At 38.4% G+C, this 23155-nt stretch overlaps 4 protein-coding genes across 6 annotated transcripts in view; 1 reads left to right on the plus strand and 3 right to left on the minus strand.

Moving 5' to 3' along the window:
* The window catches only part of LOC131791047 (fibrocystin-L), a 42524-nt gene extending 41157 nt beyond the window's left edge, over window positions 1-1367 (minus strand). The window contains exons 1-2 of the mRNA XM_059108360.2: window positions 1245-1367; window positions 1111-1134 (exon numbers count right to left, since the gene is read on the minus strand). Coding sequence (XP_058964343.2) covers window positions 1111-1134; window positions 1245-1287 — 67 coding nt within the window. The 5' untranslated portion in view covers window positions 1288-1367. The remainder of the gene's footprint in view (window positions 1-1110; window positions 1135-1244) is intronic.
* A 2953-nt stretch (window positions 1368-4320) lies between these two features.
* LOC131791063 (hemagglutinin/amebocyte aggregation factor) lies at window positions 4321-10007 on the minus strand. 3 transcript variants are annotated; one of them, XM_066170702.1, is made up of 6 exons: window positions 9888-10007; window positions 9200-9348; window positions 7569-7764; window positions 6862-7084; window positions 5497-5649; window positions 4321-4528 (listed from the first exon to the last, which is right to left on the minus strand). In XM_066170702.1, exons 3-6 carry the CDS (start codon window positions 7756-7758, stop codon window positions 4477-4479), a joined length of 618 nt encoding a protein of 205 aa, XP_066026799.1. In that variant the 5' UTR covers window positions 7759-7764; window positions 9200-9348; window positions 9888-10007; the 3' UTR covers window positions 4321-4476. The 3 variants fall into 3 exon arrangements, with proteins under 3 accessions (XP_066026799.1, XP_058964363.2, XP_058964362.2); XM_059108380.2 differs by lacking the exon at window positions 9888-10007 and having other exon boundaries at window positions 9200-9505; XM_059108379.2 differs by lacking the exons at window positions 9200-9348; window positions 9888-10007 and adding an exon at window positions 8611-8683.
* Window positions 10008-17157: 7150 nt separating this feature from the next.
* On the minus strand, window positions 17158-18966 carry LOC131791068 (thiopurine S-methyltransferase-like). The gene has a single exon (XM_059108385.2). The coding sequence runs from the start codon at window positions 18718-18720 to the stop codon at window positions 17920-17922; it is 801 nt and encodes a 266-aa protein (XP_058964368.1). The 5' UTR covers window positions 18721-18966; the 3' UTR covers window positions 17158-17919.
* Window positions 18893-22273, plus strand: LOC131791067 (lisH domain-containing protein ARMC9). Its single transcript, XM_059108384.2, has one exon. It carries the CDS (start codon window positions 18995-18997, stop codon window positions 21413-21415), a length of 2421 nt encoding a protein of 806 aa, XP_058964367.1. The 5' UTR covers window positions 18893-18994; the 3' UTR covers window positions 21416-22273.
* The last annotated feature ends 882 nt before the right edge of the window (window positions 22274-23155 follow it).

Consider the following 23155-nt stretch of genomic DNA (forward strand, 5'->3'; position numbering starts at 1 on the left):
CCGTAATCTTATTTTTGTGTAAAAGATGATTTAAGGATAGTTCGTGGTACTTTATGTCCTAAATTTTTTTAGTTATAGAAATTGGCGTCAAATTGGTGAGATATGGTCACTACGCCATGGAATTCGATAAAATATGCGGTACTAAACGACCGTCACTTTGTAAATCAAAGTTTGATTTACCACATGCATATTCTGAAAGAGAAACGTGAAAAGGATGATTTGCACTCTTTCACACTGAACACAGGTAAAGGAATTAAAAATCATGGCGAACGATAAGTTCTTGCTTTGTTTTAAACCCTAATCTTTCAATCTTTGTGTAATAACGTAGTGCAATCACAAAAGCGTGTTGTGAAAACGTCTGGTCTTTCTGCAAAACCGAAACCGCCACGCAGTTTGATAAAAAGAAAACTCGGTTATTTGAGTGCAACATAATTTTTTTTACAAACAGAGATATCGGACCCTGTTTTGGTGAATCTGAAAGCTTAAATAAGAACAGATTTAATGTTACTCTTTTTAGCAGCTTCACGGTCGAAAAATTATCGAAACACTTTTTTATAAACATTAAAACCAATTATGTTCAGCTAACGTTAACACAATTTAAAGCTCGTTCGTTTACAAGTTGTGTGAAAGCTGAGAGGTTTCCGTTCATAACGAATCATCGATGATGAATTGCATCGAAAGCTTTAGTAAACTGTAGTACTAGTTGTGGATTTCAGAATGCTGTCATGTGCAGTTTGTTCCTGTGTCTGAAATTTTGATGAAGGCAATTTTGTGAGACAATTTGTATTTCATCTGGATGCCGAACACGAAGGACAAAAGTAGGAAAATTAACATCATTTTAACTACAAAGAATTTTCACGTTCCCTTTACTTAACAAGGTGGGTGGAAAACCGCTGAACACGTTCGAGAGAGGGGTTAAGCGCAATTAAGCAAAGCATTAAAATTTGTTTGCTGTGACTGAAACATGCATGACCTAAGACTTACATATTAAGCTGCGCAAATTATGCTTCAGTAGCTTCCTGTCAATAAACAGAAATTCCTGTGCGCTCGATGTATTAGTTTGGAATGTAGACAAATCAAGAATATGAAGGAGATGCAAACTACACATACCTGCCCCGGACGAAAACACGACACCTAAACAGAACAGGAGAAGGCGATCAATTAACCCCACATTTAAAAGCGGGTCAGGCAAATATTTGCGAAATACAAGCATGCAGAAAGGTGCTTTTTGGCCTTTAGCTTACCTGATGCAATACACCACAAAAATAATAATACTTTCCGCGGCATGACTGCCTAGATTCGCGCCTTAAAGCGGCGTAAGCTTTCTCAAAGTTAAAATCTCTTTCGATGCTATGTACCTTCACGTCCGGTAGCTGTTAATCAATGTTCTTAATGATCTGAACTTTGATATGCAGTTTCTTTTATAAACATGGGAAAGCAACGTCACAGACACGAGAAGAGGTTAATTACGGTCTTTTGTTAAGCAAATAAAGCGAGCCGCGGTTCAATAGAACGTGGCAAGTTTCAAGCTAAGTAAAACAGCCCGAGGCGACATAACAAAATGTCTTCTTTCAAACATATTCAAAGAGATGAATGAATCCTGAAATTAATTCCAAGAGAGAACGTCAAACACGAAGGCACCTTGCACGATTCCGGAAGTTTTGCGATGCACCCAGTCTCCTGAATAAAAGATGATTTCACGAGGATTCGTCCAAGATCAACCAATTTAATTAAATGAAAAATTTTTCCCTGGGGGGGATGATGTGGTCACGGGCATTGTGCAACCAACCGACGTCACGTACGACCAGTAGAAATCACACCTAAATGTAGACTGAAGCTAGGAAGTTTGAAATACCCCAGTTTCGATTTATCTGTAAAGTAAAAAAACTCAAGGGTATTAGGGGAAAAATCTTTTAAAAAAACTTTAAAAGAAAAAAACTTAACGTCACAGTTAGGAGGCAAAATACCGCATCCATGGCACATAGTGGATTAAGAAGTTTTTAACTTTTGAATGCCGGAGGTTGCCACGTTCATAAAACACAATCTTACAATCAAGTTGGTGCTTTCTTGGTTCACCGACATTCGTTGGAAAATAAACCACAAAAAACTCAAAAGAAAAATCAGTGCTTTACGCTTGATTTCTTGATTTGATTTTCAAGGGTTCCGATCTCTTGTGCCTTTTTCACAAAGAACCATTTTCCACAGAACTCTCGACGTCAGTTCTATTGCTCTTAGTAACTTCCCTCCTGTAATTCTTCGTTAATATGAAATAAAACTCTCTGAGTGGCGTGGAATGTTAGCTTTCACAAATCTACCCAACGCATATATCATCCATCATTGGCAACCTTTCCAAATCCATGGACACTCGCTGTATCCCAATGTTTTCTCTTGCCTTTTCTTGTTAAAACAATTATATTTTGAACAGATCAAAGCTTTTTGTTGGCTCCTAACATTTTGCATGGATCGCTACATTTTTTTTTCTGCAAGCTGAGCCATCTATATCAAGAATATTTCAATGCAGTTCAGGAAAATACGATCGAAAACATGCATCCGCTTGATTAGTTGATTTCCGACAATTTACTCCACAGGATTTATCTAATCAGAGTAAGTCGCTTTTCCAATAATATATTTTGCTTATTTTAATCCAACCGCTTTTATCGTGCGTTTTTCAAGCGAAATCATGTCGGACAGGTCGGCTCAGGGAGGAGGGTTCATCTCTAAGCCTTTATGACACTGCAAACCAAAGTGTATGCCTGTTGTCATGACTCGGTTTCTTCACTAAGTCTAAAGAGCTTTGAACCGTTTGAACAACTCAAGCCTGTCTTTAATTCATCTTTACGTTCCCTGGCTTATGGCTAGGATTTTTACCCCGAAGATTCTCGCAAAAAGATCTTTCTTCCCAACTTCATGCGCGCCCGAGTAAGCTTCCTGTTACTGAAAATCGTGCCGATTGCCCAACTCTATGCCAAAGGGGGCTCTTTAAGTCACGTTTCCCGCTTGGCGTTTGATGAAAAGAATTCATTAGTTATGCAAATTGTTGTGTCGGTATTTTAATCGATTAAGTTCGATAATGTGGCGATAAACGCTATTAACAATGATTGTTTGGATTAAGAACATTATATAGCAGAAATCAAAGTGTTTATTTAATTCTACCTTAATTAATCTTACTCTTTGTCTGAAAACCAGGGACGCTAAAAGTTGAGTAAACCCGTGCGACTCGAAATTGCAGAAGAAAACAGGACTAAGATCATGATATCAGACCGAGCGCTCGAGATTTACACACCGAGATCATTAGAGAGTTCACCACCTAAAATTCTCTTGCGTGCAAATAATTTATTCGTGGTGGTTTTGTAAAAAGCTAATCTTGACGAAAAGGAGTGCTTTCTTACTAGACAAATTTTCAATTGGATATCAAAGGTGATTTGAGCTTGCATTGGTTTTACTTCACTTTGCTCTGAAAACTCGCGCCACTCTCTCAATCAGTCATGCAGATACAAAACCAAAACCAATCTCGACTGGGTCGTGCGCGTTTTCCCGCGCTTTGGACAGTTTGTTTGATCTTAGTTCAAGTTCTTATTGGTTCCTGAGGACATTTACCCTTCTTTTGATTGATCTCTGTTATAACTTTGGGTTTGCTTTTACGACAGTCAATAGAAAAGCGCTCTGATCATGAATTGATGGGCATAGAGTACGAAAGCCATTGGGCACTGAGAACCAAGTATTTACACTTCAATTAACACTTGCTCTGAAAAAGGCAGGAAATGTTGGGTGTTGAGGTTTCGTTGGCAGAATATCTGGGAGTCATATACGATGGACCAGTACCTTTTAAAGCTATCAGTCGTGTCACCACTGATAGCTTTAAAAGGAACTGACGAGCAAGACTGGCGCAAAAATAGAAACCAAGACTTCAAAGCTGGAAAATATATGCCAATTTTATAGTCAAGAAGTCGTGCAATTTTTGCATCAGCAGTTTATATGGTTACTCTACAATGCATTTCGTCCTTCTCTGGAAGCATCATATCAGCAAAATAACCGTGACGTCTTTTACGTAGCAAGAACCTTGTCCAAGCCGATAAAATTTCAAAGTAATTTGATATTATTAGCTGAGTTGATGTCGTAAATTGGCCACCGTAAAGAGTTTCAAAGCTGACGTTTCGAGCGTTAGCCCTTCGGCGTTCGCTCTGACGCAGGGAAACACTCGAAACGTCAGCTTTTAAACTCTCAACGGCGGCCAATTTACCAAATCAACTCAGTTGATAATACCAAATTCCCCTGCTATACTCTACCACAGACGCATGCAACACCACATTTTCTTTGGAAACTTACACCTTTTATTCAAGGCGACATGTTTACTTCCTCGTAGTGGTACAACAATTTATAATCTTTACCTCTCTACCCTTATTTTCTGATACCTAATTCTATGTGTAGCTTCTGTAAGAACGATAATGTTAATTACTGTCATGCATCTGTTCTCAGTTATCCTCTTTTCTTGCTGAATTTACAAATGTCAAATTTCCAGCGGCGATCCCTGAAATAAAAATGAAAAATAATACTATTACAAAAAACCTTCAACACTCTCCTACTGATTTGCCCCACACATTAATGTCACAAGTTTTAAAACTCATCGTAAAACAGTGTAGGTTGGAGGATTTTTTCCGCTTAGCCAATGGTCTTTTGCTGAATGCTCAATACAGGTAAGAGGTTTGTAGAAATAACACCGTATTTTTTATTCAATTCCTCGACTTCTGTTCGTTCTATTCCACACTTTGCTTCTCCCCTAAGAATCCCGGGCAAAATTTCCGTCTTATTCATTTTTGCAGAGAGAATTCTGATGACAGACGTTTCAGTATGCACAAAAGTTACTCAGAATCCAAAATTGTTTATTTACCCCGTTACTTCTCTAGCTGCCATCCTTTTTCAGTTATTCGAATTTTTCATTTTTTCCCTTGTTACATTTACTCATAAGTATTGGTATAGTTTACCGAGAGTTCCTCACAATGGTTCTTATTTCGCATAAACCGTGAATTTTGCCGGCCATTAGAAAGCAGAACATGTACAGTCGAATTCCGATAACTCGAACCTTCAAGGTAAATTGAGAAAGGTTCGAGTTATCCGGCAGTTGTAAACAAAGGACCGAAAGTAGATGGAAAAACGTTTTTCTTTTCATACAGTATACATTTTTGATCAAATTTAATTAAAGAGAAGTCGAGTGAAAACGGAACACTAGTTAACGGGATTCGATCATAGTATCAGCACTACTTTCCAAGTGCGGCTCGTCCTATGTGTCCGGTCTTTAAGGCGTGCATTAGTCCTTAAAAATTGAGGGAAAGCAGAGATGAATCAGTTGTGATAACTTGCTCTTCCCAACGCTGGAAAAAGCCACTGTTTAGATGAACCGCTAATGAACTCCTTTATAATCAGTGCTACCAATTATCGCTGATTTTATCTTTAAACATGAATTTAGCATATCTGAATCAACCGAGAGCAATTACTTACTCGTGGGAGTTGTTATGTTTACTGTAAACTCCGACCAAAAAGTACCCAGATGGGACCAAGTAGTCCAAATCCCCTTTCCATTCGTTTTGATACTTTGTTGTCTTACACGAATGAGCAACGAAACCTCTCGCGGGACAACAAAGAAACTTAAACCTGAACAAAAAAGAAAGGAAAAAACAACTTAAGTTGGAGGGGGAGAAAAGTAGCACTCTTCTTAAAAAAATATGAGATTACTTTGTTTTTCAGTCTTGAGGAAGCTGGACGAGACTCTTGAAAGTTTATTCGTAATCTGAACGCTGTTCTGTTAACCAATTATCAATACGTAATCTTAAAAGTACTTAATTGAACTGTTCAAAAGAACTAAAGGCAAAAGAACTAACTTCTTCACAACAGAAGACACTGAAATCTCGACTCAACCTAAAAGCACGGGAAGACGAGGTCAAAATCACTATGTTGTTTAGTTATCATCATTAAATTTTCAACTCCGGATATAAGATTCCTAGTGTTCTGATTGGTTCACTAAATTCGGTTAACAGCTAATATTCGGAGTCACCACGTACAAAAATGCATTGCGACGTGTAGAAAGCCGATAATTTTTGCTGAAAATATTCAAACGTTCAGGGTTAAATAAAATTAATAAAACAACTATTCCATTAGCACTTGTTGGATACGAGATTGGTTAAAGCCAACTCGGCGCCACGCACCTCGTTGGCCATTTATTATCTCATATCCAACGCGCGCTCATGGGTAATTGTGAGCCAATAAAAGGTAGAAATGACGTCACACAGGCGCAGCAATGAATCACTATTTTTGAGTTTTTGTTGGAGTCAGTGGTCTGGTTCAATCATCAAAAAACTAAAGTGGTTGTGAACTAACGTTAGCATTTGGAAAAGGAACTCTGCTGAAATAAGAGTAATGTGCTGATTTCATTTAATGATAACGATGGCTGTCACCGAAATCGCTTTTGAGCTGTAAGGCCATAAAATTAAGATTACAGGTGATTTCAAGGAATTGGGGTTGCCATGAAATTATCAATTGATTCGGACCTTAAAAAGCTAAGTTGAGATTGGGATTCACAAGACGCCATTTTTATCATGAATTTTTATAATAAAATAGGGTTCGTATTAATGTATAAAAATTTTAAAAGAAGGTACAAATATAACCGTTTAAGTCTGACGTCTTTCTCAATGTGTGATTTCATAGCTCAGTTGATAATAGCGCTCAGCTAGTATCTAGGAGGACTGGGTTCGAATCCCGTCGAAACCCGAATATTTTTTAAGGCTTCTTTTCTGCAATTCAGCAAGCAAGTGAAAATTACTTTTAGAACAAGTTGCTATGAAGTATCCTAGTAAGCGATAAAAGCACCTGCGATCTGCGTGCCGATGGCTGTATTCACTTCCGACTCCGATGATAAAGCTGTTCCGTTTGCACTCAAAGTCCACTGGTTTGTCATAGTTGTTGACAAGATGGTTTTTCCCTACACAATCTTTTCTGTTGTAGGTGACTGGACCGTATCCACATGCAAACGAAAAGATGCGATCTTTCTTGCAAGTTCGGTGTCGACTGTACCATTTTCTCAGAGAGAAACCTGAAAAGAAGCAATTTTATTTTCGTATGCTAATTTTCAGTTAAAGGTAGAATTGAGAAAAAAGTGAATGTTTTCTTTCTTCATCTACCATTTTCGCTTCCACGCATTTTTATTAATTTGAGACTGATGCCGGCTTTCACAGGCCAAAATCTACTACAAGTTCTGAGTTTTTAGGTATTCCCCTTACCGGCGTGTTAAATGTGTCTAGCATTTTTAGAAATGTGCTGAAGAACGCAATCTGACCGGTTTCCTGCGCCTTATCTCCCCTTGTTTTCCCTTTAGCTTTATTTTATATTTCTCTGGTGATTTTTCGCTGTATAACGTGGGAGTAACTTTCAGTGAAAACTTAGAAGCGTCTCACTGTAAGGTCGCACTAGCGGAAGTGTTTATTGGATCGGTGGTTTACCGGCTATGAGAATAGGAATTTTCTGTAGTTGTTTTTACTTTTTTCGCAAAATCGCATGTAATCATCACAGAGACTTACTTTTTTTGCAGTAAACTGTGGAGAAGTCGTGGTGCCAAGAATTTACCCATATGACACCACGTATCAATGGTTTGGACGATTTACATCGGCGTCTTCTCGACCACCACGGAGTAGACTGAATGAAGGAAATAAGAAGTACATCAGTGGTCATCAACAATAATAGTAGTTTAGCAGTGGTCTTTCTTGCCATGATGATCTAGTAAAGGAAATAAAAAACGTTTAACAAGGCTTTGAACCCATCTAAATTGAAAAAAAAAACACCTGTGAAGTTTTGAATTAGACATTTCACGTTGAGATTGAGTACTTAATATTAGTAGGATGTGAACGACTTAATGGTGGTTGTTGTTGTTGTGTTGTTTCATTTAAATGAGGTCAAAACAAAATGCAAGAAATATATTTCTTTGCTCTTTTGATACTCTTCGTGTTGTAATAATAATAATCATCATCATCATTATCATAATTATTATTGATTTCGAACTTATGCGGGAGGCGAGTAAATAAATATTACTATTGAGGGCACCACTTTTAGCTTTAGTCGATAAGTCAGGCAATTTGTTGATATGGTCAGCGATAAATATGTTTTACACGAAAATAATTCTTTTTTATCGTCGATGATGTTGGCGTTTTTCTCATCATTTGGGTGGAAAATAAAATTGTTCATTATTACAAACGGAGAGATTTAGATAACAGTCTCTAAGTGTAAACTTTCAATTTTTCAGCCCCGTTTTCTGAGCGCTTTAGTGATATCATGCCAACTCCGGTAGGAATGTTTTCAGAGAACCAATAAAACTGTGTCGCTAAGTTTTCGAGAAGGATCGATATATGAAAACGAGGAACACAACGGCATGAAACTAAAACTGGAAAAAATATTTTCCCCTAGCCGTCTTGGGTAAATTAAAATAAAATTTGTAGTTAGTCTAAATCGTTTAACTCTTCCCTGAAAATGAAGATGCAAATTTTTTGACAAAACGTCATCGACCGCTCCCGATTTCATTCTCAAAGCTTGTTAGGAAAAGCGATAAAACCGGAAAAAGGTACTTACATCGATCAAAATGGCTGGTATGTGAAAATACCTGATTAAAGACGAAAGAAGACAAACCAAAACTGTCTTTGAAGGAAATGAATGCACTTTAATTTATGTATGTTGGAAGTCTTTGTGTTACATGTTTTAAACAAGTTCGCGTCCTACTCGAGTCATTGCTCTAAAAATAAAATCCTTATTGATACTGAGCACGTGTGAAAAAAAAGTATGAAAGATAGCATAAATCGCAATAAACGCAATACTTTCGACAAATGAAAGTCCCTTACGTTCAATTTTATAGAACATACTTAAATGGCGAAGCAACCTCCAGATAACATCATTATTAAGTCGAGTCGCTGAACCATCGATGCGGAAACGATTGACAACAGGAGAACATCATTTAATTATTCACTCCGCTTCGCCTCTCCTTCCATCGCGTATCTGTCAATGGTTTCATGAAATACTGGCCCTAGTATGCCTAAATGGTTCGAATGAAAAATCGGGACCTATTGTGTACATGAGTAAGTTCCTTTCGAGGTTAAATGCTTTCCTTGTAATCTAAACAACTCTCCTTATTCATTTACTGACCGATACAAAGATAATTTCCCACCTTCGCAGACCAATCATTTTTCCGTCAGAATGTGCGAGTAGACTTTACGTTTCCATGTAAATTTTTCGAAAAGCTGAATGAGGTTTGAAAGAAATGCTGCCATCGGTTGAAAGAGCGTGCGCTATCAGAGTACAAAACATAGAGATGAGCTAAAACAGAACAAAACAGGAATGATTTAAAACATAGCCAAACTGGCATAACTGTCAAAATTCATACTTATCATGACGGTGTCAGTGCGACTGTGATCATGCTAAGGACCATCGCTGTTAGCTCTCCGATCATCGCAGTGAAGCAAGCCTAAGAAATTACATCGGCCGCCCTAAGTGTGAATAACTAATAGCTTGGTCTGATATCCTTTCCGATGTGTTGTGTGGAAGCTACATCAGTAAAAACAGCCGAGTTTTAAGGCGCTGTCATCCCGAAAAATCTTTATGTTCTTGTGAATTCAGCTATCGTTCATCCATACGCTTTGCGCAGTTTGTTTTCTACTATTTTTGACATCACGAGCGTGGGACAAAGAAAAATATTTGTCCCACGCTCGTGTCAAGACGAAAAAACATCTTCCTCTATTTCTTTACCGAGATCAATATTTACCATCTCTCTTATTTCTATCTTCAAACATTACGCTTTCGACATTGCTGATCCTAGCAGTATGCAGAACGCGTGTCAAATGAACTTCGAAACAGACCTCGCACACCGTGGAGTCTCTGTGGCTCAGTGGTAGAGCATCGGAGCGCGGAATCCGAAGGTTTGAGGTTCCTCGTGAGGACTTCTTTGTCCCACGCTCGTGACAAGACGGAAAAACATCATTCTCTATCTTTAGTCTTATTGAACAAATCAGATTATATGAACCATTATAGCAAGGATTCTGATTGGCTTATTGGAACTTGCTCTATGAGAGTTTATAAATGATGTTCAGAGAAATGCGCGCGCCGTGATCGGTCAGAACGAGTTCATTATATTTCCATAAAGCGCGCGCCTTACGTCACACGAATGCACTGTTGAGATATAATGCACGCAGCTTACGTCATCGGTACGAGCGCGCGCAATTCGCGATACATATAAAAGAAATAAAGAAGCTTGTTCCTCGTGCATTGTTGAGTTCTATAAGCACTTAGGAATTTTTAAGAACACTCGACGACACTGTTGTTCACCCTGGAAATAAAGTTTGCTTTAAAAATTGAAAGTAGTGCGTGGGGAATTTAAAGGATTCTTTATTGTAAAACAAATAGACAAGCCTTGACTTTGCTCTGTTCTGCTGTAAAGCACTAAGTAAGCGGCTAGAGCACTTAAGAATGGCTGCCTGTCAGGATCGAGAATCGTCCGTCAACGACCATTTTGGTGAATTGCTCATATTTTGCTCAAAGATACCCTTTTATAAACTATTTTCAAAAATCATCTTTTAAGTTTCAGCGATTCTTAAATTTTCATAAATTTGCCAAAATCTGAAAACGCGGTTTTCAGGCTTCCGGAGCTCAAGCTCTGCATGACGCACAGTCAAAAATTAACTGCAAAAACCAAGCCCCGTTTAAGGATTAAAATGTAATCAATCAACACCAAACTTCACTCGATATTAGGACAGCTATTCTTATTCAATTCTAGTGAATAAACTTTTTTGGGGCACATCGATTTTGGGATTATTTTAGCCCTTGAAAGAACATCCTCACAGACCGAGTAAAATGGCGGCGAAAAACGGGTGATATTTCACGCGAAAAAAATGTACCTGGTACCACATATTTTGGATTTTCAACAACATATTCGTGAAATATTGCTATTTTCCATTCACTGCGAAAATTATGATGTCCGGAATCGCATTGCTTCCCTTCGAAAATGGCAGAAATGTTCGTGACTTTGAGCGAGAAAAATGATGCAAAGTGTGTAAACAAACAACAAGGTAATTTAATCATACTGAGTTGTTAAATCTCCAAATTAAATCCGGTCTCCGCTGTGTCGGCTTGTAGCTTGGAAAATGTAAAGACAAGTAAACTATTCCGTAAGATATTTGAAAAGGTTCTACAAAATATTTTTGGGCTAAAAAAATCTGCAAGTGAAGTACATATTACATTAGCACCATCTCATATTTAAGTAATGCAAAAGATACATTCGAGAGAAGCTACTTAGTAGATTAGTATTTGATTCCATGTTGATAAATAAGATATTTTTTTATCTTTTACTATGGGAACTCATTTTCTGTAGGTGTAAATAGAGGCGACTTTTGACCTTCAAAGTAATTAGATGCAAGACGACAGTTCTTCTTATCCTTGTAAATTATCAATGTCACGCAACGTAACGCCATTGAAAACGTATCGGGGGTGCTGAAACATACCCGCGTAAAAACCGCAAATGAAATAATGATAATTTAAATTAGAGAGAGAAATCCCGCACTTCAAAATGAGCGGAAAGAAATGTAGGTTGAATACTCTCACGTCCGTCAGTTTGCATGTGTCGGCTACCAGATGAGTAAACTTCATTACCGATATGAAGACCATAAAATGAAAGTGAGGGTCAACATTGGCATAATTAAAAGAAAAACAGAACAAAACGGAAGAACTTCTAATTACTTTACGTGCTTTTATAAAAATGAGATAACTAGTAACTGACGATTAGGAACGAGTCACCGTTAATTCGTTTGTTCCTCACTTTTCTATTCTGCTAAACTAAAGAGAAAGTCAGCATCACGATGACTTTTGGCAAGTACATTTGCTGACAATCTCTTTCAGTAGAGCCAAGTAAGGGGACTTTTTACGCATGGGCTTTGATGGAATATCGAGGCCAAGGTCTTCACACATGTACTGCAACATGGGTAGCTTCAAGATCTTCAAAGAGTCATTTAGCGCCATTTCACAAAGATCGTACTGACCGTAGATCAAGGGATGGTCAAGTTGTATTGACGCGACAGTCTCCTTTGCCTCGCTAAAATTACTCTCCTCTTGAGTTGCTCGGATATCAGCCTCGTCAGGATCTCTCTGGCGTACTAAGGCACTCTGTCTTGAGAGAAAGAGGTGATCTGGGTGGTTGTGAGGAATTCCGATGACTGGATTAGTCGTGCACCATCGGTGCCCCGGGCACGCCGCATTTCTCGAGCAATTACCTCTGTGTCAAGCTTGTGGCCTGTCGTCTGCCCTATTCGAAATTTAGATAAAAGGTACGACTTTTGCTTTTCACTGAATCTGTAAGCCTTCCTCACTACTCTAAGAGACTAGCCTTCTTTCAAAGAAACACGAGAATCTTCCCGTCGCACAGGGGCTTGAAGAGATGGCAGCTTTCCCACACCTTCCTCCTAATATGATTTGTAGGCAATTTTTGCCAAGTCCATTAGAAAATGTTTTTCTGGTACCCTGCTACATTTTTCGAGTGACAAGTGCTTTTCTAAGGCTGAAAGCCTTTGAAAAACATGAGTGCAGCCGTCTTGAGGACATGAATACATCCCTGCTGCCTGGTCACGTTATATGGAAGCTATCTCTTCAGCCACATTTTCTTCCCTGACGATTTGTGGGGGTACTTTTAAAGAACGGAAATCTCTTGCAGAAAATGGTGGTCGCAGAATCCCTTGTCCAGGACCTTCAAAAGTAATAAGAGAAATATAAATATGACAGCCATACAGCTAAGAATAATTATCTTGCATCAACGCGTAACCCTTAAAGGCAGCCCACGACGGAATACCATGTTAGAGAAGCACTAGGTACTGTTGCGGGACATACAGAAAACAAACAAATGTGGGACAGGAATTAGCCTACCAAAGTGCGGCATAGCACCCCTCCCCTTCCCCACCCCTCAAGTAAAAAAAAAAAAGGAAAAAAAGCGGTGTGTTTTACTGGTCAACGAAGGAGCCTTGTCCCAGATTAACAACTGTCTTTGTCTGAAGGGCTTTTTCACGTGTTTTTTCTTCCTCGATTTTTTTCCCAATTTCTATGCTCTTATAAAAATGACTCTTTTCCTTTTAAAAACCAAGAGAGATTGAGATCATCAATTCATATTTGAAGCTTACCATTGTCTGTTGTTCAGGTATCTGCACCATTACTCGAGGCTCTTTGGGGTTAGACACAATACTTGCTCCAGCGCCCTCCACCGGCGTCTGTTCATTTGCAACTTGCCCGCAGATGAACTCGTCGCATCGCGTACAAATTGCTTTAAAAAAAAAAAAGAAAATTAAATAACTCAAATCAATTACTATTCCTAGGTATAAAGTAATCAATCAGTCATCAATCAATGGATAATCAGCTTCTCAGACGAGAAAAAAACGTTGGCAATATAAATTGCAAAGTTTCCTCACGGATATAAAATTTGTTAGCTTGAGAAAGTTGAAACTTATAGTGTTTTTTTTGTGTAAGGTATTACAAATAAACGTGAGAAAAAACAATTTTATGAGAACATTTATCAACAGAAGCAATTCAAATTACGCGACCCAACTGGAACTAAGGTATAGGAGTTACAAAAAATATACATCGATTTTCGGCTATCCACACGGTTGCTTCCTTTGGCACTCGAGGACTTATGTGTTGCTAGATCCTTGGGAATTGCACAAATGGTTTTCCTAGTCCTCCAACGTATGCCAAAGTCTGCCCTATGGCGTGGGCAAATAGTCAGGGTAAGATGTTTTTGCTCAAATGAGAAAACACCTGTAAAAAATATAAAACCACTCAAATCTGTTGCAGGACTCATTCATAAGCACAGTAAAGTTACCTGGAAACACACAAAATCAATATTTACTGGCTTTGGCTAATAGCAGCTTTATTTCAGTTCTAGAACCTTCATCTGCACTCAATCCAAGAGTCGATAGATGTCCAGTTACATCTTTCGTGCAATCCTCGAGTGCAATGCATTCCACCTGACCAGGATAATTAGGAGATCGCCCGCAAGGGGTCACCTTACCAACTAGCGTTATATAGCTACAGAGAGCCATGAAATGACAAGAAATAATAACTTCTGATGAGAGCACGTATGAAAGCTCAAGACTCGTCCGTGAAATAACTTTCCTTAGATCTGTTACGAAATTTAGACCATTTACGCAAGAACTTCGTGGGCAGTGATGACGTGCAGGCCTCACCACGAGTGAAAATTGTGATTGAATGGTGCGAAATGTTGGAAGCTCAATGGAAGTAAATCAGAGATTGAAGTATAAAAGTGTTACCGTGTAGTTATCAGACCTTGAGTGAAGTTTTTGTTTTTAGTCTTTGGCATATTTCATGATGACAGCCCATTTAGGGTCTCATGTGGTGCGGCCAGTGTTTGTTGGGACCGGATGTCGGTTAATTAGGAACAATTCTCCTTAATACACTGGACTACTCGTAAAGAATGCTGTTCTCCTTCTGTATTCGCTGGAATTCTTGATTTATATATATACATATATATCTAAAACAAACTAAAACAAAGCCCTTGCAGCTGAAATGTTTAAAAGTTATTCAACAGACTGATCAAGAGATTGTCACATACAATTTCTTAATCGTAATACATATAATGGTGATTGATGAAATGACTGTAAGAACATTTTCGACGGTGATTTTATTTTCTCTCAGCTCTCACACGACTCCGAATGTACGACTTCCCTATTACTCAATATTTTGTAGAATACTAGCCAAAAGTTTCCAAAATTAAAGTTTATTTTAAAACCTTTTTCCACCAGAGAAGGAATGATTAGATTGGCGTTTGTTTACACAACACACATCATCTCGCTCACTCTGGACACAAACATTTGCGGTATTTTCGAAGGGAAGCGGTCCGATTCAAAGCATCAAATTTTACTCAGGAAATAAATAATATCATTATATTACGAATATCAAGTTAAAAAGTTAAAAAGTGAGGTACCAGGTACACTTTTATCGCGTTAAATTTCACCTATTTTTTGCCTCCATATTAAGCGCTCTTTAAGGGTGTTGCTTAGAGGACTTAAAAATTCTCAGTATCAATGTGTACAGAAAAATTAACATAACGAATATGAATGGGAAGGCTTTTTATTATATCGTGTGAAGTTTGGTGTTAATTGAATTCATTTTAAGCCTTCAACGGAGCTTGGTTTTTAAAGTGAATTTTGGACAATTTGATAGGCGGAAAACCGCACTTTAATCGCGTTTTCAAATTTTCGCCAATTTCTAAAAATTTAATAATTGTCGGAACTTTTAAACTTAATTTTTGAAAATAGTTTACCAAAGGGTATCGTTGGGCAAAATATGAGCAATTCACCAAAATGGTCGTTGACGGACGATTCTCGATCCTGACAGGCAACCATTCTTAAGAAGTAGAGAGAAACACTCGACTACGTCTCGTGTTTCATCCTGCACTTCTTACGTGTTCAAGCCCATTCCTGCTTGCTTTACCACAAAACAGAGCACAGTAAAGGCTTTCCTATTTGTTAAAGATATGTTTTTTTTCTTTCAGTTGTGGAGGCATACAGAAACGCTTCAAAAGAAGCTATAAAAAGCCAAACTGAGTTCCACTCTCTAACTTCTGCCACCTTCTCAAGAGTAAAAACAGATCACATATTCCCAACTCTACACATACAACATGGCAGAAAACCAGCTGACTACCTTGATACGAGAAGAAGAGAACACCTTTGCCATTTCGCCCATCAGAAAAAATTCTTTGATAAGGGAAGAAAAGAAATACTTCAAAATTTCAGCAGAAAGCCAGTTAAATACCCTGGTATGAGAGGAAATGAAAACCTTCGTCATTACGGCAGGGAACCGTTTGAATACCTTGGTATGAGACGCAAAGAACACCTTCGCCAGTACGGTCAAGTAAGTGGAGAGCCAGTGAAACACTGTGAAGAAATTATTTTCTTTACTGATACCGATAGAGATGAAGAAACGAATCCCAAATTTGTTCTTGTCGCTGGGAGGGCAGGAATTGGTAAGAAAAAGTTTTGCCAAAAGTTAATTGGAGACTGGGCAGACAACAAATTGTTTCAAGCTCAAACAATTCTGATTTCTGATGTCAAACAAGTCCTCACATTCCCGATTACACGTTTGCGTCCTTGCTAACTTTCTGTCAGTTGAATTTACTTGGAGAGGACCAAGTCTCGTTGCGAGAAAACCTTAATCGATCATCAGTGTTAGATGCCCTCTTAAATATCGACGAAACTATATTTGAGTATATAGTTGATCATCCTGAAGAAGTTTCATGTAATTTACTTTATCTTTATCATTAAATTCAGTAGTTTTCTATCTAACAGTAACTTTTTAACAGGTAACTCTAGTTTTTAATCATGCGTGGTGCCGTACAAACTGAACATAACATGCAGAGGCTAAAATATCTTCGCCACTGAGCGTAATAAAAAGTGACGGAAGACAATACAGTGTTTATCATTAGTGATCCAAATGTCTTTCTATAGAGGTGAGGTTTTTCCGTCGTATACTTTGAAATGGCTGATAATACTTACTAGCCAGAACAGATTTATCTTTCATTTCCAGACCATCGCTGTTGTTTAATCCTTTTTTAGATAAATGTTTGAATACACCTTTTTTAACGGTGCCGATGCTGTGACCATGTTTAGTTCTAAACGTTTTTCAGATGTCGCACAGATTGCATTGCTTTGTTTTTTCGGCTACAAGTCACGAGACAAGTGCGGTTAATGGGCATGAATCCAGTGGAAAGAATGCACACTCCGTTAAGCAGTTATGTAGAACACTGTCAGATTGCTTCACTATTCGCGAACCTTTTTGGTGTCAAGGTTTCAAAGATAAAAAATATATCTCACAATTCTTGTTATAATCACTGGTCTACAATAGTTTCTGCACCTCTGGATAATTTTCGGTTGGCAGACGTTTGGTTTTCAACAATTTTCATTTTTCAGATGTATGGTTTTGACAGCATGACACCTGACCGCTTTTCAAATCCCCCCCCAGGTTTTAGTTGTTTTCAAGTTTTAATTTTAAATAAAGAGCAGGATTAAATTGCAGCTCAAGAGAATAACATTGAGTCAATGCTTTGATGACAGATAATTTTTGAGATAATGTGCCTGAATAAAGGCTCGGTGTATTTTATAACACATACAAAACATAACTTGTAATGATTCAAGAATGCCGATAAAAATTACAATGATGAGCAAAAGCAAGGCTCCTCTTGCAACCCAATCTTGTGCACAACTTTGCCCAGTTGCTGGTGGCCTGTTATAAATTTAGGATAATGAACATCTTTTTGGCTTGGCCAACCAATATTTTCAATTTCACTCTTTAATCTTCTTAACACCATTTACACAACCAACATTCCCAAAGAGCCTGTGGACTCGGCATGGACCAACCATGGTTGTTTTAGTGTACCTGTGAATATTATAAAAAAAACTATGCCATCTAATAGAGTTTTACAATTACCAGATGTCCTCATCACCACTCTATCCTAACTCTGTCATGCTTTCTACCCTTTACACATCCCACTGCCAGCAGTACTTAATGGTAATCTTGCTTATCAGTCAATTGATAGCCTTAGTGATGGGGCAGAGCTGGCTTAATGCAGACTAAAAAAAAATTCAAAACATTTTAAACTTTCCTAAAGAGTAATTAATCTCATGCCTCTCAAGAGAGAGCCTCTTGGAGAGCATGACTTAACGGAGTGCCTGACATAAGCATTTATAAGACCCTATAAAAGTCTCGACTAAGTTAAGAGACATTCCTTGTCCACAATTAAAATGCCTCTGATCCAGTTCCAGACTTTACACAGCTATGGCGTATTGCGTGACATTTAGTGCTTGAGAAGACGAGAAGCGCTAACATTCATGTCCGAAAATGTTACTTAAAGGTTACAAAATAATAAAATATCGAATGCTGAGGAGCTGTCGCGTACGCCTCTAAAAGGGCAGGATCGTTTTTTATGTCATCTTGTTCGACTAATTCCACTTTCCATTGATCACCGCACAACTCAAGAAGTTTATCTTCAGGAAGATGACTGATCCATTCGCCTTCGTTCTTCCCCGATTCATGGCGAAAAGTCATCACAAAATATCGTCCGTCAGATTGTAAAGATGACAATAAAACGTCCACGTACTGTTTCAGACGAGCTTCGTCCATCATTGTGATCACAGTGCACGCTCCGCGATCCCAAATGCAATCAAACTTGTTGTGATAAACCTCGCGTGACAAATCAAATATACTGCATTCTATTAGAGTAAGGTCCTTGTTCTTGGCCTTGAACAAGTTGATAGTACCCCCGGCTGAAGTTTGCGCGGTGTTTACGTCGTATAGTAATTTGTTCTCCTCAAAGAACGTTTCAATTGCTTTTCGGATCATTTCCACGCCAACAACAGTGTGGCCTTGATCTGCCAACCAAATCATGTCCAGCGACTTTCCACATAGAGGAACAAGAATCCTACGATTCCTCCGGCCCGATGTGAATTCATCGTAATGTTTTATCAACATGGGACTGACATATTTTCGGTGCCAAGCGGGATTTCCGTCGTTCCATTCTGTCTCCCAAGTTTCCTTTCTCTCCAATTTCAGGATTTTTCCTGCCAGACGTGATGAAGTGGGTTGCATACGTTTGACGTGAGCCGAAAGTACGGATTGCAGTTTCTGATATACCCTACGAAGCATTTACCCTTTGAATTACTTCCTTGGCTGATGAGTAATAAACCTTTATGTCTTGCAATCTATGGCGCAGAAGTTACTAGGCAGCATAGGAGAGAAGATTAGAAAACAGTTTTCAGAGACCGCTATACTTTTGGTCAGCACCATCATAGCAACAATTCATTCGACGAATCTGGCGGCCATGTTGCATGGCAGATACATCGACCAGCGTGTAGTTGTTTGACTTCTCTCACGTGTGACTATTTTTTTTCACCCATTTTAAGAGGCAATCTTATAGAAAATGGATGCAGTTTTAGCAAACGAAGCTGATCTAAATTCCATTGTCAAAGAATATCTGGATTATCTGGGATATTCGAGGACATCGTCTGCATATGAAGATGAGTTAAATTCGCTAGGAAAACAGTTAAATCAGCTAATCACACCAAGAAATGACTCGCAGAAAACTGAAATTCAGGATAAATTGTTGTCAGCCTTTGCTGATGGAAGATACACAGAGTTTTTCAGAATATGGGAGGATTGTATCCCCGACAATGTTCAAGAAACTGACCGTGTCTGCCAGAAGCTGGTCTTCAACATAAATATTTACTTCGCACTCTTTCCCATTCTTCACGGTAACCACAACAAGCGAGAACTGGATCGATCAATGCAAATTTTCAAGTCGTATCTTGAAACTAAAGGAGCTGCTTTAAGCCAGACAACAGAGTTCCTTCCCTATTATGCATTGCCATTTATTCCTGACCCTACGTCTCATCCATCTTTCAAACCACTTTTTGCCAGTTCATGGAGTTCTGATCTCAAGAGAGACTTGCAAGTATTTCTTGCAGCAACTCTTAAGTCAGAGGAAAAGCCACAGCTCTATACTTTGTTTATGAGGAATTCCACAGAGATAGAGAGAGAGAGAAAACTGCACAATGAACAACTCAAGAAACTACAACTTCAGCTGACAGCAAAGGAACAGAGATTTTCCCAATTTGAAAAGAGATACCTTAAAATACAGGGTGATTACCATAAGCTCATAGGTGTTGCTGCTGAATTGGTGGACTCACTGGAGGATGCTGTCCGCGGAAAAATGGTGACACCAGAATACCTTCAAGACATTTGCATGAGGCTCTTTTCTCCCTCTGTTAGAGAGTCTTTAGATGTTAGCAAGCCAGGAACAGCAAGTTCAATGCTAAGGGCATCTGTCATCAATGATGAACTTCCTAGTCTTTCTGCAAGTGTGGATGTTCCATACAAACAAACTCTTGACTATGATAAGATAAAGATGAACCTGCTTTCTCTGCCTGAAAGGAAGAAAGCGTTTCTGTTACAGGCACTGAGGTGGAATCTGACCCAAGCACCTACCCGTGAACAACGAGACAGCATTGTTAATGCATACATTATCCATGATTTGCTTGGCTGCTCTCTAGACAGTCACTTGAGAAGTGGAATACTAGACCTCCTGAATTCACCCAATGAAATAGTTAGACAATACTTGGCAAGGTTGTTCAATGCCTTTGCGTCTCTCTCAGCAGGCCGCTCTTATTTAGCACAAAATCAATCCATTGTGCATGCCTTACTGTCAGCCCTAAAGAAGGAATCAAAAACATCCCTCACCAGTGAAAACATTCTGGGGACCTTGCAGAAGCTTAGCCTACGAAGGCAAATGCAGTCTATGATGATCAATGGTGAGGTGATTCAGTGGCTCTCTCAGCTGTTGATGGACCATGACAATCTATCAGACTACACATTGGAGTATTCAGTTGCTCTGCTTATGAACCTCTGTCTACGCTCTGGAGGGAAGAGAAAGTGTATCAAAGATGCTTCTCAAATTCTGCGAGTTTTAAGTGATCTCTTGGGGCATGAGAATCAAGAGATACGTCCGTATGTGAATGGTGCCCTGTACAGCATCCTAGCTTTACCTGCAGTGAAAGAGGAAGCTAGAGCACAAGGAATGGAGGAGATCCTTGAGTGTTTCCTTAAAGATGACAACCCCGATATGACCAGACAGATCCAATTTATCATCAAACAACTCAACACTGATGATCCATCTGCAACAAATGACCCTGAGTCTGATGACGAAGATGAGGAAGATGACGATGATGAGGGAGACGCTATTGATGCTGAGCTGGATAAACAAGAAATTCTTGAACCAAATGAAGGAGAGCTGTTTGGTGATGAGCTACTCAATACTTGTTATGCAATGCCAAATTCTAATCTATCTCAGCAGCCAAAGAACAAGAAAAAGTTTCCAGTTCCTCTTGACCCCAATCACCCTCTAACAAGACCCACCACTCCTGGAACAAGAGGAACAGATGCTATGCAGGATAATACTCCCCAACCAGTAACTTCCACAATACGACCAAAATCTGGACAACAGAGCAGGCCAACAACATCATCTAAATCAAGGCATGGCTCAAGACCGACAACGAATGGAGCAGCAGAGGAGAGGCCTTCAAGTACCAGGCAAGGAGCAAACCCAACCCCTTCTGATGGAAGTTCAAGGCCACCCCCTCAAGTGGTTGAGCCTCCTGCAGGTAAATCTACATTTAAATCCCCCTTTGTCTCAAGACCCAAGATCCCTCGCACACCAGACTCAAGGCCCAGAACTAGCACTCCACCACCTTTAGGACGATCAGCCTCCCCTCCCAGACCATCTTCAAAGGATGGCAGGCCTGGGACATCATCATCAAGGAAAAGCAGTCACTCAAATAAACAGTAAAAGACTGATTAATTTAATGTTCTTTTTCATTTCATGTTTGCTTCATCTGTGCACTTGTTCTTTAGCATCAATCGATATTTTGGTTTTGCCTCTCAAAATGAATGTTTTAAAGGTTTCACTGCCATTTAAAATAGAGTCAATTCAACTAGTTTTGTTGTTGGATTCCTATTTGTCTGTCTCAGTGGAAGTCAACTTCAAAGGTATTTTCAGGTCTTGCACAGTGCGCATGTATTCTAAGTTTTCGCAAAACAAATTAAATATTCAATAACACATACTGCTGTATAACTTAAAGGCTTGAAAATTTCCAAATGCAAGAAAAAAAAGCATTATAGACCTCTACCACTATCATCAAATAACCTTGATGTGAAAGGAGTATCTTGACTATTTCAGTTGAGCTCAACTTCCACTTGATTTTTTTACTTTCAACAATAATTTTTTGTGACTATTTGTCTATGTTTCCTTAAAACACACTGCCTATCTAGAATAAAATTGACACACATTTTTGGGGTTATCTCTTAAGGTTTCATAAATGGCCAAAAGGTGTTGCTGCTCTCAGATAAATCGCATTTTGTTATTATTTGTTAACCCACACTCAAATAATACCCAATAATGAGACCTTTTTACATCATCAAATGAATCTTTTATTCCATTATTGTCATTATTATTATTATTTCAGTTATTAATTCAAGCAACAAGTTGAGAATCTTTTTAACATACCGGAAGGAGACAATGAATAGCCCTCTTTAGCTTGTATGATTTGTTTACCCATTTCAGGTCTCAGAGAAAATTTTCATCTTATCTTTGTAAATTGTTTTGTACATATGCATGTGAATGAAAGAAAATTGGAGAGATGCAAACCTTTAGAGTATTACATCATGACCTGAAATGGGTTAACAAAGCTTACAAGCTTAAGAGGGCTATTAAAGTTGAATCTAACTTCTGGCACCAAATTTTCATTATTGCACCTACTTGAAGTAACAGTCTTTACTTAAAAATTCTACATTAAAACTTAATTTACTCACCTAAAGAGTTGCAAAAGTATTTTATCATTGCTAAAGTGACCAAAAATTAAAAAAATCCTTACTTTGAGTACAATGGAATAAACAGTTACATTAACACATCTACTTGTTTTATTGTGTTTCCTTCGTTTTTAAATAGTAAAGTAGTCTTCCTCAATCTTTATTTTTTATAAATACCAATTTGAAAAATTTTCTAAAACACAAAAATTTCAGATAAAATTGACATATACATGTATGTATTTGGCATAAAAGGTATTAAAACCATTTTAATCATAAGCATTTAAAAAACTTCAATTTAATTTCTGTCAGCAACACATACAGACTAACATGTCAAGATGTTTTCTTTGGCTTGAAACAAGGCTGTGCTCTAGCAGAGCTTGTGTGCTGTGCTAGAGGTAGTTTACTTTTATCTCTGGGAAACTTGTAAAACTCTGCTTCAATGAAAACTTTCAAAGGCGTGACATCCCAGATTACTGACTCAAGAGCCTTCAGGCATTAAGCCATTGTTCCAAGAGCACAGCTTGGTAGATAGCTGTCAGTGGAACTTCCCATCCCATCCTATCAGAACTTCACATCCCTTTCAAAAAGGGAAGGTAAGATTTTTCATATTGTTTTTTAATAAGTTAATTTGTCAATTTAGTAATAATCAAAAATAAATTGAATTTTTAGAGATTCCAACCTCTTCTTAAATATGATTTCAATCCCTTTATAAAGTTTGGTT

The sequence above is a fragment of the Pocillopora verrucosa genome, chromosome 8 (assembly GCF_036669915.1).
Source record: "Pocillopora verrucosa isolate sample1 chromosome 8, ASM3666991v2, whole genome shotgun sequence".
Taxonomy (NCBI): Eukaryota; Metazoa; Cnidaria; class Anthozoa; order Scleractinia; family Pocilloporidae; genus Pocillopora; species Pocillopora verrucosa.